We start from the raw sequence: 14,758 nt of genomic DNA, 5'->3' as shown, positions 1-14,758 counted from the left end.
TCTTTTCTTATTAACATTGAATGTTTATAATAACTTTATTTTGCAATTAAGCTTTTGCTCTTGCCATTTCAGTCGTCTGTTATCTTTATATAGTTTTTCTAATGATTCCATTCATTTTATACGGTCTACTCTACATCTTCAACGTCATCGATGATATGAAATTAAAATTACCACTTCACGTTGAATATTTTCTAAAAAGCAGTATGCATTACTATATTGTTCTTTTGTACGAATTCATAGCAGCAATCATCATATGTACTGTGGGTGTTGCAAATTATTCAATGTTTATATCATTCACGCAACATGCCTGCGCTTTATTCAATATCGTTAGGTAAATATAATAATAATTTTTAATGTCATTACCTTAAAAAATTGAAATCTTCACCAATAAATATTTTATTTAATCAATCGTTACAGTATAAAGCTAGAGAGACCATTTCAAAAAAGTCAGTATAGTTTTTTGTATATTTATCCTCTTAATACTTGTGAAAAAGAATATGATTGGATTGTAGATGCCATAAAATGGCATTGTAATGCCATCAAGTTTGTATTTTCTACGATAACAAATTTATATTATTATTAAATGTAAATTTTTAATCTTATAATACGTGTTCTTTCGCTCTTGAAGTTTCGTCGCCTTATTAAAGTTGATGTATATTAGAATATATTTCATCGAAATATTGCTTGCAATGGGATTCATTATCATAGATTATCTTTATGTAAGTAATATTAGTAAGTAAGCCTGAAATAATCTAGGCATACTAACAAAAAATATTACGTTATTTTTTTCTATTATGATTTAGAAATTGAAACATTTATTTTGTAGTTATTCGAGTTCTTACCTTTGACAAAAAACATACACAATACATTGAAACGTTCCATTTACATTTCTGCGAATTTACTTATAATATACATTTATTGCTATCTCGGACAAAAGTTGATAAACAATAGCACCGGTTTATTAACGAAATGGTAAGTCTTTTAAAAATTCACAACTCGTACGCATTTCCTTTTCCATATCATTAAATATATATAAACATTCTGCCAAGTTGTGAAATTCCATTTGATGCATTATCTATAAAAACGCGAAAGATGTTGCTCTTGCTTATGGTTGCGAGTCTGAAACCATCAACTTTTTCCATGAGTGGAATTATTGTAGCGTCACACGAAATGTTTACGAAGGTAAGAAAAATTATTTTTTATAAATTATGAAAATATCTTATGCTTTTTTATTTTTTTAGATAATGCATTCGTCACTTTCATTTGCTATGGTATGTTACAAAGTGCGCCAATAACATAATGTTCGCGCGCACTACCGATGCTCATTTACGATAAAAATATCAAACAGTGTATACCAAACATTTTATTTTATATATGTATAAAATATATTTCATAGATCTCGATGTGGCTAAAATGATAATAAAGTTTTATATGTGTCAACTTTGTGACTCTTGAATATACAGCTATCCGGTAGTACTTGCATTATATAATCTAGATATAGATTTCGATATATTCCAAATAATACTGACCCAGGTCACACCACGTGGAGATTGCTGCATCTGGAGACCCATGGACTAACGGTAATTCTAGTTTAGAGTTTTTTAATTGTTGTGGTTGTTGTAGTGGTTGTTTTTATCCCTACGGTTACTCCTGCCTTCCGGGTCCCATCTACTGAATCAGACATTAAAGACGCCAGCCACCAGCGCCGGGAGAGCGGGGAATGTTCCTAAGAGCTCTTCGAGCTCATCAAGGAGTCTGCAAAACATGTTAATGGTCTCGCTGGGAGGAAAGTAGACTGAAACTACCAGCAAGTCCCCCCATTTAACAACTACGTAAAAAAGGCCCCGACGCACCAAGCTACAGGGTCTTCCACTTTCGCCCACAAGCACCGCAAAGAGTGAAGTCCTTCCCCGCCACGGCTCCGAAATGACCGCAATCTCTACCCTGTCCTCGCGCATGTGCAATGCCAGCAAGTCCTGCGCACGGCGTGCATGGTTCATGTTTATCTGTAAAACAGCAGAGGTCATTGTCTATGGGCCTTCTGCTGCTTCTACACCTATTAAGGTGCCCGATACACCTTGTTCCACCTCCATGTCTTCATACACTCCCCTCTTCTCGGTCACTCTCACTGTCCTCACTGCAGTTTTTTCAGCAACCTTATACGGGTCTTTTCGGATTGTTTCAGGGCAAGCATTTGGTGTCCTCCCGAAAAGCCCATTTATCCATTTCTTAGGAGGCACTACCGGGCACTACCAAGAACCGGCACGGTGGTTGGTCGGCTTCCGGCCCGCGTCTACACAAACCGGACACGCTGGTTTATCCGTGCATGTCTTGGCCAGGTGGCCCGGCTTCCCACATACATAGCATAGGTCAGTCCTAGGTGTATCAGGGCACATTGCAGCAACATATCTTCGCGCCAGGCACCGGTGGCATCTGAGGGCCCGTTGCCTGAATCCATGCACCCTCACTGATGTCCAAACCACGTTTTTCCTGCCCCTCTCCAGGGTCGCCCGGATAACGCACACCGGAGCCGAGACAGTGGCCTCGCCTAGTCTACCCCTGCCAATCCTGATTTCTCCTACAACATCTAAAAAATAACCACTACACAACCACAAAAACAAACATAAAAACAACCACTACAACAACCACAACAACTAATAAACAAACATTACACAACCACAAAAACAATCATAAAAACAACTACTACAATAACTACAACAACCACAAAAGCAACCACAAAAACAATCACAACAACTAAAAAACAACCACTACAACAACCACAGTAACGATTTAAGATCCGCGTTTGCGATTTTCTAATCAAAATTTCGAACAATAAAAGAGAGCCCACAGTAGGATCTTTAATCGCTCGCGGACACCTACGTGAGTTTTATAATAACGGTGACTCTACTCTAAAATCCGCGTTCTCGGGATGAATGAGCTACCCAGAGAATTCTGGCTCCCAATGTTATCTGAAGAAGGGTCAGTACCTGCTTACAGATAATAGGACCGTCGCAACATCGGCAACTACAATATATTACTCTCTAACACGACCGATTGGAACAAGCAATCAAACGAAGCTCATCATCGTACGGCTTTTAATCGCGCTCGCGAATATCCATGCCTGCGTCCGCCGACGCAAGCTATAGTATTCTCCCTATTTTACCCGTATTCGCGTGTAAAGTCCTCGATGCTGAACCGAACCGAATCGTCACTGGTCAAAAACCAAACCACGAGAATCTGGACCTCTATAATCAAAATTAAAAAAGAAGAGGAAGAGAAGAAGAGAAAGAGTTGAAAATAAAACCGAAACATGCGCGCACATGAAAATGATGGAACTCAGAATGAGAGGTGGATATACTGAATATCATTTCAAGTATTGAAACGGTAATTCAATATGTCCAAACGAAATCAGAGTACCAAAAATTGAGCTCGATTTTTTTAACTGAAAGAAGGAAACCCAACCAAGACACCTCCAAGGATTCTACCCATGGATCCTACCCGATACTTATATATAATAATTAATAAGAGTAGATAAATAGAAAAAATGGCGAGCATGAGTAGGATAGAAAAATTTTCTGTGCGTTTCTTTAAGAAATTATTTTAGAATACTAATATATCCAATCCATTTATCTATTGAAGTATGATTAACAACGTAAAATAGTACTTTAATGTTTAATGTAAATAAGTACTTTAATGTTTAATTGGAATTAGATTGAAATAATATTCTTGAAATATGCAAGCATTTGCTCGGTAGTATTTGCATGTCATAAGATTTCGATATATAGGAAGCACTACCGACCTCACCACGTGGAGGTTACTGCATGTGGAAACCCACGGGCTAATGGTGACACTACTTTTTATATTATTACTATTATTATTACTACTATTACTATTACTACTACTATTATTAAAAAATCAAAGCAACGGGATGATCGTCATTTCACGAAAAATCAAGTCTCAAATGATAAAATTACAAATCCGAGCATAACCGTATATTCGGTTTACGCATAGCTCACCATCGCAACATCGCAAACTCCAATCACTAATACGACCAATCGTGCTTTCGCGATAATTACGTCGAAACCCAAAATTAAATCCTATTGCACTTACAAATACTTACTCGTGTATCCCGAAGGAAACAGCCATGTGAGTACATTGAAATATTGAACTATCAAAGTCAATCAAAAGACCAATTTTATTGACTTTATGATGCAATAACTCCGATTTTAAAATTTATGCCTGTGGAAATATTAAACATAAATTATTTTATTTTTATCATATGTATAATGTTTAAAAAAAAAATCGATAATAAGTGAAAATATTAATTGTTTAAATGTAATCATATGGTAATAAGAATTTCAATGTTTACTCTTTGAAATTGAAAAGAAAGTTATTGTCGAAAAGAAATATCATCATTTGACACTATTTTTTTTCTTTTATAAAAAAAACTTTTTCAAAAATTAGAAAAGATCATCTCTTTGTTTAAACCTTTATCTTTAAAATGAATCTTCGTTCATCGAAATCGTATTCCATTTAATAATTGTTGTAATTGAATATTTATTAATGTATTTTATTAACAGCATTCTTTATTCATGTGTAATATCCACACATCTTTTATTTTATTTATTTTTTTCTATATTATCCAGCTGCAATACAGAACATAATTCGTATTAAAAAAATGATTAATATACATTATCAATTAATATAAAATTATAATTAAATATGATAGAGTATTTTTTCAATCAATATATATTATATAATATTTATCTATTTTGTTTTTTTCTTAATCGATATTTTTAGGAAGTACATATATTTTCCAATGTTATCAAACATAAATCAGTACAATGGAAAACGTAAACTTTCCCAGTCGCAAATACTATACATTTATATTAAAGAATACCGTTTCAAAAACATATACATTTTTTCATCATTTAAATCGTACGAATACGTATCATTAGAAACAAATTATAAGATAAAGCACCTAATATATTACCGCTTCTTCGATGGAATTTGCTGTTAAGGACCTTAAGGCCTTTCACACACGTACCAATGTAAAATGTAAGCCGTGAGGAAATTCACCAATCAGAGTCAATTATTCCTCTTTATATTTTTCAAGACAAGATATAAATTGTAGAGGTATTTCGTAAGGATGAAGTTTTTACAATTTACGTCTTATGTTCAACCAATCACATTCTTTCCCGCAATTAAACTCTACATTTGAAATTTTATGAATATGAATAATAAACGGACTATAATGTTGTGTATTCATAAATTGAGATTGAAATTATCAAGAGCATTATGTTTTATACTTTAATAAAACATAAACACAATACAAAAATGAAAATAGTAACAGGCAGCACACTTAAGAATTATATTTTCGCGCAATTTCTTCGACGATAACTGTAATTGGTCGAAGTTTATAACTTATGACAATCGTATGCGATACCGTTTACGTACTACGGTTTACGGTTTACGTCTTATGTCGATGCCACTGCAAACATCTTCACGAAATTTTTCAACGTTACGGTTTATGTCTTGCGTCGGAAAATGTAGAGGGAAATAGTCAATTCTGATTGGTGGATTTCTTGACGGTTTACGTATTATATCTTATGTTGATGATTGTGTGAAGGCCTTTAATATGTAATATAACAAAAGACTCGAATAAACTACTAAAAAAGTACTTATTTTAACTAATCAATATGAAAATGAAAACATATTTATTATCCTATTAAAAGTTTCTTCAGTTTAGCGCACTCATGTTCGTAAGATGTGACTACGTGACGCGCATTACATCGATGAAGCGCCTTTCGGCGCGGTCGCATGTGCTCTTCTAAGGTAGTTTGGTGGGGGAAGGTAAAACCATGTGATCATCGACAACCAATCAGCTGTTTAACATTGTCCTGCCGCCAAGCCAAGCTCGTCTGACGTCCGTGGTCCTATGTGCATGCGAATCTGCAACTTCCAATTACTTTACTATGCAGCAGTAGAATATTAAAAGGGATGGATAATTTATAATATACAACAATCAGCCAACTGTAATATTTCGTGCGTAGGATTCAATTTATCCTCGATAGCATTCTAAGATTTGTGTCACAAGTGTCGCCATTTTGGTGATACGGCAAGCTAAGCCTGCAAGTGTACCTATGATCTTTTTATTTTGGCTTAGTATTTGGGCGATCTGTGGGATCGTTTCCGACGTCGAACGAACGCAGTAATTATAGAGATGACACAACAAAATAAAACGATGAATTTCTTAATACATGACGCCAATGGTAAGTTATCTAAGAATGCGCCGACAGTCGGCATGTGTTTTTCGATATACTACACAACACGTTGCACTAGTTTTTAATATTGGAAGATATTCCTAGTTCTTGATCAACGTGCACTTCTAATGATTTGAAGTATTTCCCAAACGTATGTTTATATCCGAGTCATATGGAATATTTTCTATTGTCTTTCCTTTCTTTATGCACATTATAAGATTGTACATTTCCTTACTTTTTCTTGTATTAAAATAAAATTCAAAATTCATTTCTTCAAATAAACGTTAAGCCTGGCTTTCCTTATAATGTACATGATATATACTGTGAAAATATATATGGTAAAAAATCTGATCAATGATAAATATATGTACAAACGTACGAGTTATTTTAGACTAGTGATAGTCTGTACATTCATTTTCTCCTTGCAAACAATAAAGCATATATAAGTCCTCAAGAAATTGTGTAAATGCTTTTTATATGAATATATTCCTTTTTCATACAAAGGTAAATAAAAAAATAAAATGAGTATCAATCGAAATAACAATTTTATCATTGCAACTTGATATAAATAAGATACACCAAATCAAATAGTTCCTTTAAGTTAATTCTAATTAGAAATTACATACATTTAATTTTACTTAATAAAAGGAAAGTTAATTTTATCAAATTTGCAGATTTTATGTAGTTTAGTTCAATGTAATAAAGAATAAGCGAGTTAGTATTACCATACCAAAAAAAAAAATATTCTAGTTCTGTTTCTTTGCATTATATGTTTCTTTGTATACATAGTTTATTTGTTTATTGTATTTATAGAGATTATATTATTTCATTATTATGATTTGATATTCTTAATATTAAATAAACTGAGTATATATCTTTCAATAGTACACTTTTTGTTAAATAATCTTTATTAGTTTCATTAGAGAGAATATTATATAGAAATGCATATTTTAAAATTTTATTTAATCTGATTGACTTAATATTATTAATAAAGTAACGCAATAGAGCAACGCACACATATATATACAATTATTTTAAAAAGCAAGTTAAAGTACATTTCACAGAACATAATTTAATCTTCGATTATACATTATTTCCTATCCCTCATTTTATCAATTATTTGTTCATTTTGAGTCAATCTTTATGAAAATATCTATGATATAAATAGGTCAATAAAATGAAAAAAATTGTAATATTAAAAACTCTTGCAGGCCATCCACAGGTGATAAAGGTTGTACAAAGTACACCCAATAAATCATTAAGTGGTATTATCAGCACAGCGAATACTGGTAGTTTTAAAGTTTTTAAAACACCAAGTCAAGAACCACAGGTAAATAATAACTGATACATACTTTATGTTATATTTATTTATAATTTTATTAACATTATGTTATTTTCCTATTTCGAATGTAACATATATGTTGTATATATTGTATACATTTTGTTTAAACGTATATAATTATTAGGTTCTGTCACCAAATGCACAAGTCCTCAGAACTATTAGTCTACAAAGTTCTTCAACCCCTGGTCAGAGTGAGCAAGTTTAATTCGTCATTAGAGCAACTATTATTTAATTTTCATTACTAATTTATATTATTCTTTATAGGATTGGTGACAATACCTTTGCAAAATACGAAGTTAAATACTACTAAACCTGGAGATCCTGTAGTAACAAAAACAATACAGTTAACATCGGCTCAAATGGTAAACAATATTTCAAAATATTCTTACATTTATAAAAGTTTTAGTTTTTATGCTTTTCTTTTCTCTGTTGATATCTCATAATATTCCCTGAAAATTTCATAAAAGAATTACTTATATAATATTTAAAATGATATAAATATATCTATCCAATTCATATAATATAAACATCTTCATATGAATATTATTATCATTTTCTGTAATAATTGTAATTTTGTTTCAGAGTGATATAAAACAGGCAATAGTATCTCAGCAACAACAAAGTAGTAATCAACAGCTTGTTAAGGATGTATCAGGGAAAACATTTATTAGTCCAATATTGGATCATAGTGGTTCTAGAAAACGACAAGATACAGAAAGTGATTTTGTGCCTGAGTACTGTATTACTTATATTAATATTCTTATTTAAAATAATTTCTGTGTGTATTTTATTGTCAGAAATAATATTATTTGCTAAAATTATTTCGTAATTATATTTCTAGCAAAAGAAGGAAAACGGAAAAAGTAGGGAAAGGTCTACGCCATTTTTCGATGAAAGTATGTGAAAAAGTAAAAAAAAAAGGCACCACGTCGTATAATGAAGTGGCAGATGAATTGGTAGGAGAATTTACTAATCCTGCACATATAAACTCATTAACAGATCAGGTAAATTTTTATGACACTAGATAATATATAATGAATAATTTTTTTTAAATAAATAATATAATTATAATTTTGTTTTTTTTTTTTTTTTCAGCAATATGATCAAAAAAATATAAGGAGACGTGTATATGATGCTTTAAATGTATTAATGGCAATGAATATTATTTCCAAAGAAAAGAAAGAAATTCGGTGGTTAGGTTTACCAACTAATTCATTACAAGAGTGTTTAGCACTAGAAAAAGATAAGAAAAAGAAAATTGAAAAAATTAAAGCAAAGACACAACAACTTCATCAACTCATTCTTTCACACATTTCATTTAAAAATCTGGTAGAACGTAATCGTTTAAATGAAAGTCTTCGCGGACCACCAAAACCTAATTCTGCCATACAGCTGCCATTCCTCATAGTGAATACCAGCAAAAAGACTGTCATAGATTGCAGCATTTCAAACGACAAGTATATTTCATTAACCTTAAATTATGCTTATAATAATATTTTTAAACTTTTTATTACATTTACAAAATCCAAGAGATTATATTATCTCTTTATATTTTATTGTTGCAGAACTGAGTACCTGTTTAATTTTAATGATAAGTTTGAAATTCATGATGACATTGAGGTTTTAAAACAAATGGGTTTGGCCTTTGGTAATTATAAAATATTAAGTAATTATATATTAAATTATATTATTTATAAATATTTACTATCAACAAAAATTTATATTTTTAGGCCTAGAAAAAGGTAACTGTTCCGAGGAGAATTTACGGACTGCAAAATTGATGGTTCCTAAATCGCTTGAAAAATATGTGGAACGTACGTATTTCAAAGTGAGATAACAAATAAATGGATTATTTCAACATTGTACAAATTTTATTATTTCAGAATTAGCATCAGGTGATCTGGAAAAATTCATCCCAGTCACTATACCTGGTCCTAGTACTTCTATGGAAGACCTAGAAGTTAAATTAGAAGGTTCTAGGCCACCTTCTTCATCACATACTTCGTTATCTGAAGATGCTCTTTCACCACCGTCTCAATATTATTCAGAAGAAGAAGATGATGAAGAAGAGAGCGATCAGGATGATCAAGCTGATAGTGATCTAGAAGTTAACTAGCACCTGGATCAAACTTCCCAAGGCTGGACTCAGGGTTCGTTACGTCATTATGTAAATAACTTTGAATATTTTAATCTAACATAGTATATTACAATGAGTCAATATTTAACATAAATAATTATTATTCTAGACTTAATTTTTATCCATAATTTTATTTGTAATATAATATTTAGTTCTATTAAGAAGTTATGAATTATTGTTAATTTAAAAAAATATGTACATCTCACCAGAAATGTGCCCATTTAATTTATAGATACAGATAATTATAATTTCAGGATATTCATTATTTTCTTCAGTGGTGTCAACGTGATCATTATCAATATCACCACTGACATCGTCGTTACCGCCCCAATCACCAGAGTCTTCACCATGTCGATCAAGATTATGTAGGTGTATAATAGTAATCAAGGATTTTTAATTAATCCTTACTATCATCGATACATATAATCTGATAAAGTAAATGAGAATGGTCAAGAGGAAAATACATCGATTGGAGGCAAATGGAAAAAAGTAATACATAATTACTTCGCCTAAATATATCAGCAAGGCTCTTTTCATATTAGGAAACCAGTTCAATGCACAAGAAGTGATTCTAATTTTGAAAACATATATAATGTCAAAAAACCATTGACTGTGCATTGATTTGCAGATTTATATGACTAGCACCTATGTATAATAAATTATAATCTTAGCCTTATACCTACATTAATATGTGTATAAAATATTAAGACCAGTACTCATTTTCTTATGGCACGTTTATAATAATTATCATCAGTGATACACGGTGAAGTCCAGTATGCTAAATGCGAATACGTCTGACTCGATTTTGAAGTATAAATAAATTGTCATAATGCTATTGTTCTATTTTTTATTAATTTTTAGTGTAAATGTTTATTCATAAGGTTACCTGTCCAAGTAACTTAAAGTGATGACATTGACACAATTGATTGTAATATACAATTGGAATCAGGTGCAAATGAAAGGTTTCTAAATATATAGACATGTATTGATAATTTATAATTTTGACTTAATAATTATTCTATCACAAAAAAAAAACAAAAACAATTCTATATATATCATTAGTTACAAGATACAAAATATGATTAGTTTTATTATAAAATTGTTATATAGTTTGTCAAAACTATAATCTTTAAAACAAGAAATGAAAATATATGAACTTAATGTTTATTACATTAAAATAATAGTACTCTTCTAACTTACAAGAATATATTCTCTATTGTCAATAAAAAATTGACTTGAAGAAGCAGGTGATGTTAATCAATAACTGAATAAGTTTTATAACATTAAACTTTTTATCTACTGTATACAATGATTAGGTAATTTTTAAAGTCCTTTAATCTAAATCATCATCATCAAAGAGATCATCGAACTCTGAAATTATAATAAATTTATGAATTAAAATTTAATTTATTACAAGAAAACATTAGATGTGTTTAAAAATACTTCATGTTCATACCATTAAAAAAGTCTGCATGTACCGCCTTCTCACTGGTTGTAAGGTCTACTAATAAACGACTACCACCAACCTAAAAATATGTTATAATTTTATGAAATAAAATATGTGTGATAAAAAGTAATTGCATACAATCATATAATTATTTTTTATGTTTATATATATATATATATATATATATATATATACACATATACATACAATAAATATATAATAAATTATAATTATTAACATTTTGAACATCATAAACTATATTGTTATAATATAATTACCTCTTCAAGTTCTATGTATGATCCTGCACCTTCCGGAAACATTTCATCTGCCACAAGAGTCGGCTTCATAGTTAATCAGTTTTATATACTGAATGTTAACAACAAAAGACACTCTCCTACCATTCAATAACAAACAAATTTTAAGATATGGAGTAATGGCTCATGTTACTATGAAACGGATTAACTGCCATCTGATGGAATTTTTATTATCTACAATTATAATTTTATATTGTATCCGGTGAAAATATAATATACTGATTGTTATTTAAAGAATATTGTTTATTTTTATCAAATAAAGCAAATTTATCCAATTAATTTGTGATTCTTATAATTTATCCAGATTCGTGTATGATCGCATATATATTTGTATATATATATATATATATATATATATATATATGTTCGGTGGTGATTGCACGAGTTAAAGCTAATAAAAATATAATATAAGAAATATATAATACAATATAAGAAAAATTGTTTTCATTATTTCTAACATTTAATAATGCGATGGTCAATTTCGAAACCAGTTTATTATGGATCAATGATTGCAACTACAGTTGGTGCAGTATATTTAACAAAGTAATAGATTTTTATATAATTTTATCTTGAATTACATTATGTTGTATTTGAAAAATATATTTAATTTGACTGTAAATAATTTTATTTTAAGATATTCATTAAATGATTTTACAAGTATTATATAAATTTTTTTTTATCATTTATAGAGATTATTTTGGTGGGAAAAAGTATGAAGGAAAAGAGAATTTAGAAGGTAAAGTTATCATTGTTACCGGTGCTAATTCTGGTATTGGGAAAGAAACAGCTCGTGCATTTGCTGCACGGAACGCAAAAGTTATCTTAGCTTGTAGAAATAAAAATAGATGTGAACAGGTATTCATAAATTGTAAATGTTATTATATGTATTATATATTATAACATATATAAGTTTTGATAAAAAGTTTATTAATTTATCTTATTATTTTAGGCACGCAAAGAAATTGTCCTTGAAACCAAAAATAAACTTGTTTATTGTAGAAAATGTGACTTGGCATCTCAAGAAAGTATACGGACCTTTGTTACTCGATTTAAAAATGGTAATAGTCAAATATTTTAATTACCTGTTACGGCATATCAATTTTAATATTCGTATTTATGATACAGAAAATTCTCAACTTGATATACTTGTTAATAATGGTGGTGTAATGCGGTGTCCAAAAAGTTATACAAAAGAAGGCATTGAAATGCAACTAGGAGTAAATCATATGGGACACTTTTTACTTACAAATTTATTATTAGACGTTTTGAAACAATCTGCACCATCTAGAATTATAAATGTTTCAAGTAATGCACATTTAAAGGGAAAACTTCAAGTCAAAGATTTAAATAGTATGGAAAACTATGATCCTTATGAGGCATATGCACAAAGTAAATTAGCTAATATTTTATTTACAAGAGAATTGGCAAAGAAACTAAAAGGTATTATAACTTTGATAATATATCTAGCATTTATTCGTTTGAATTAACAAATATATTATTTAGGAACACAAGTCACAGTTAATGCAGTTCATCCAGGAATTGTTGATACAGAAATAACAAGACACATGACATTATTTAAAAATCTTTGGTTTAAATATTTTATTAAACCATTTATTTGGCCTTTTATAAAGTCACCTAAACAAGGAGCTCAAACAATTTTACATGTTGCATTAGATCCTAATCTTGACAATATAACAGGTTCTTATTTCAGGTGAGTAATATATCTGAGATCTATATATATATATATGTGTGTGTATGTATAAAAGGTATCTCATTTAAATTAATTCCCTTGAATATCTGCAAAACTATTGATAATACAAAATAATATTGGATATAAAAGTTGAATGGTTTCAAAGAGCACATAATGTGGTATAATTTGATATATTGTCTGTGGACGCATAGAGGATATATGAAGGCCAATTATATTTTCTAAAATTGTATCATGTTCTTAATGCATTGATCAATACAGCTTGACATTGTCTATAGAAAAATATTAACTCATATATTTAGAAAAATTATTAACTTAGGAGATATTTTAATTTAAATACTGCTAAGAAACTATCACTCTCTTACTACTATTATTTACTTACTACTTTCACTACCTTTTTTAGTAAAAGAGTAATGATAATGAGATACCCTATATATTGAGAAAAGTAATATATTATAACTTTGTTGTTGTTTTTGTTTTAGTAATAATGAAATTGTTAACATTTCTGAGGAAGCTAAAGATGACAAATTGGCGAAATGGTTATGGCTAGTTAGTGAAAAATGGACGAAGTTAAATGTCAATTAATATAGTAAATGTAATATCATTTAAATTAAAATGAAATTGGCGTAAAAATTGATATTTATTTCGTCATAATAATTTTATTTGTACTATTGTATTATTAAATAATCTTTTTATTCATAAAAGTGATTATGAAAATTCCTTTTAACAATTAAATCAATCGGATTGAATACCTTTTGAAAAAAAGTGCATAAAATTTATTTTAATATAAATAACCTTGCAAGGAATGCCCGTTTTCACGAATATTCTCTAAACATGACTTGTTAAAGCAACGAACAAGATATTTGTTGCTTTAAAGAATCAATTACTATATTATAAAAGAGTGAACGTCAAAAGAAAGTATGCTAATTGTAATTATGAGGAGGATGTAATCACTAAATAAATATGGCGTCTTTTCTGCCGCCAAAATAGTTGAACACTTTTTACCACACGTGCAGAGCCCACCATTGTTACATCACAAGTCAACAAACATATTTATTTTTTTCACCTACCATTAAAAAATAACATATAATATAAAATCTAAGAGTATAAAATTATGATAAGATCATGAAAAATTTTATTAATCGATATTATAGAAATAAATATCTACATTCTAATTAAATAGTTAAGTACAATGAATTCCCGCCATACACGCATAAAACACTTCTTTTTATTTTCCATATTGCGCGCCAAAAAACATATCACCAATAAACCGAATAATAAAAGAATTCATTATTATTTATTATACATTTATTTTGTAAATATAATTTTTTTTTATTTATATGCAATATTTAATAATATATAATTAATAATTTCAATAAAATATCATGATTATATAATAATCAAAAATCACGGAAAATGTTTGACCGGACTATAAAAAAAGAAACCGAAATAGATAGATGTATTTGTGCACATAAATGTATAGATTATGCACTTGGAATCGAGCTCGATTACGACTAATTTATTATGGACACTATTGATTTACATAA

General features: G+C 29.5%; 2 protein-coding genes and 1 long non-coding RNA gene across 7 annotated transcripts; 2 read left to right on the top strand and 1 right to left on the bottom strand.

Annotated features, from left to right (window-relative positions):
• Window positions 1-380: 380 nt before the first annotated feature.
• Window positions 381-5,832, bottom strand: LOC124948833. Of its 2 annotated transcripts, XR_007100862.1 has the most exons (4): window positions 4,994-5,832; window positions 4,489-4,646; window positions 4,121-4,239; window positions 381-2,587 (listed from the first exon to the last, which is right to left on the bottom strand). It is a non-coding gene; the product is annotated as an uncharacterized LOC124948833 (long non-coding RNA). The 2 variants fall into 2 exon arrangements; XR_007100863.1 differs by lacking the exons at window positions 4,121-4,239; window positions 4,489-4,646 and having other exon boundaries at window positions 4,982-5,832.
• LOC124948826 (transcription factor Dp-1) lies at window positions 5,811-10,734 on the top strand. 4 transcript variants are annotated; one of them, XR_007100859.1, is made up of 12 exons: window positions 5,811-6,045; window positions 6,167-6,272; window positions 7,475-7,593; window positions 7,730-7,796; window positions 7,870-7,967; window positions 8,188-8,339; window positions 8,447-8,609; window positions 8,701-9,062; window positions 9,171-9,253; window positions 9,336-9,419; window positions 9,489-9,772; window positions 9,997-10,734. XR_007100859.1 is itself a non-coding variant. In XM_047493041.1 (11 exons), exons 1-10 carry the CDS (start codon window positions 6,224-6,226, stop codon window positions 9,719-9,721), a joined length of 1,410 nt encoding a protein of 469 aa, XP_047348997.1. In that variant the 5' UTR covers window positions 5,812-6,223; the 3' UTR covers window positions 9,722-9,755; window positions 9,997-10,734. The 4 variants fall into 4 exon arrangements, 1 of the variants encoding a protein (XP_047348997.1); XR_007100860.1 differs by having other exon boundaries at window positions 5,811-6,272; window positions 7,730-7,790; XR_007100858.1 differs by having other exon boundaries at window positions 5,811-6,272.
• A 666-nt stretch (window positions 10,735-11,400) lies between these two features.
• On the top strand, window positions 11,401-14,232 carry LOC124948830 (retinol dehydrogenase 13-like). Its single transcript, XM_047493044.1, has 6 exons — window positions 11,401-12,046; window positions 12,193-12,358; window positions 12,453-12,561; window positions 12,629-12,943; window positions 13,007-13,214; window positions 13,694-14,232. The coding sequence occupies exons 1-6, from the start codon at window positions 11,970-11,972 to the stop codon at window positions 13,794-13,796; spliced, it is 978 nt and encodes a 325-aa protein (XP_047349000.1). The 5' UTR covers window positions 11,401-11,969; the 3' UTR covers window positions 13,797-14,232.
• Window positions 14,233-14,758: the final 526 nt, after the last annotated feature.

Source organism: Vespa velutina, chromosome 4, assembly GCF_912470025.1.
Source record: "Vespa velutina chromosome 4, iVesVel2.1, whole genome shotgun sequence".
NCBI classification, from domain to species: Eukaryota; Metazoa; Arthropoda; class Insecta; order Hymenoptera; family Vespidae; genus Vespa; species Vespa velutina.
This window is presented reverse-complemented; position numbering and strand designations above follow the sequence as displayed.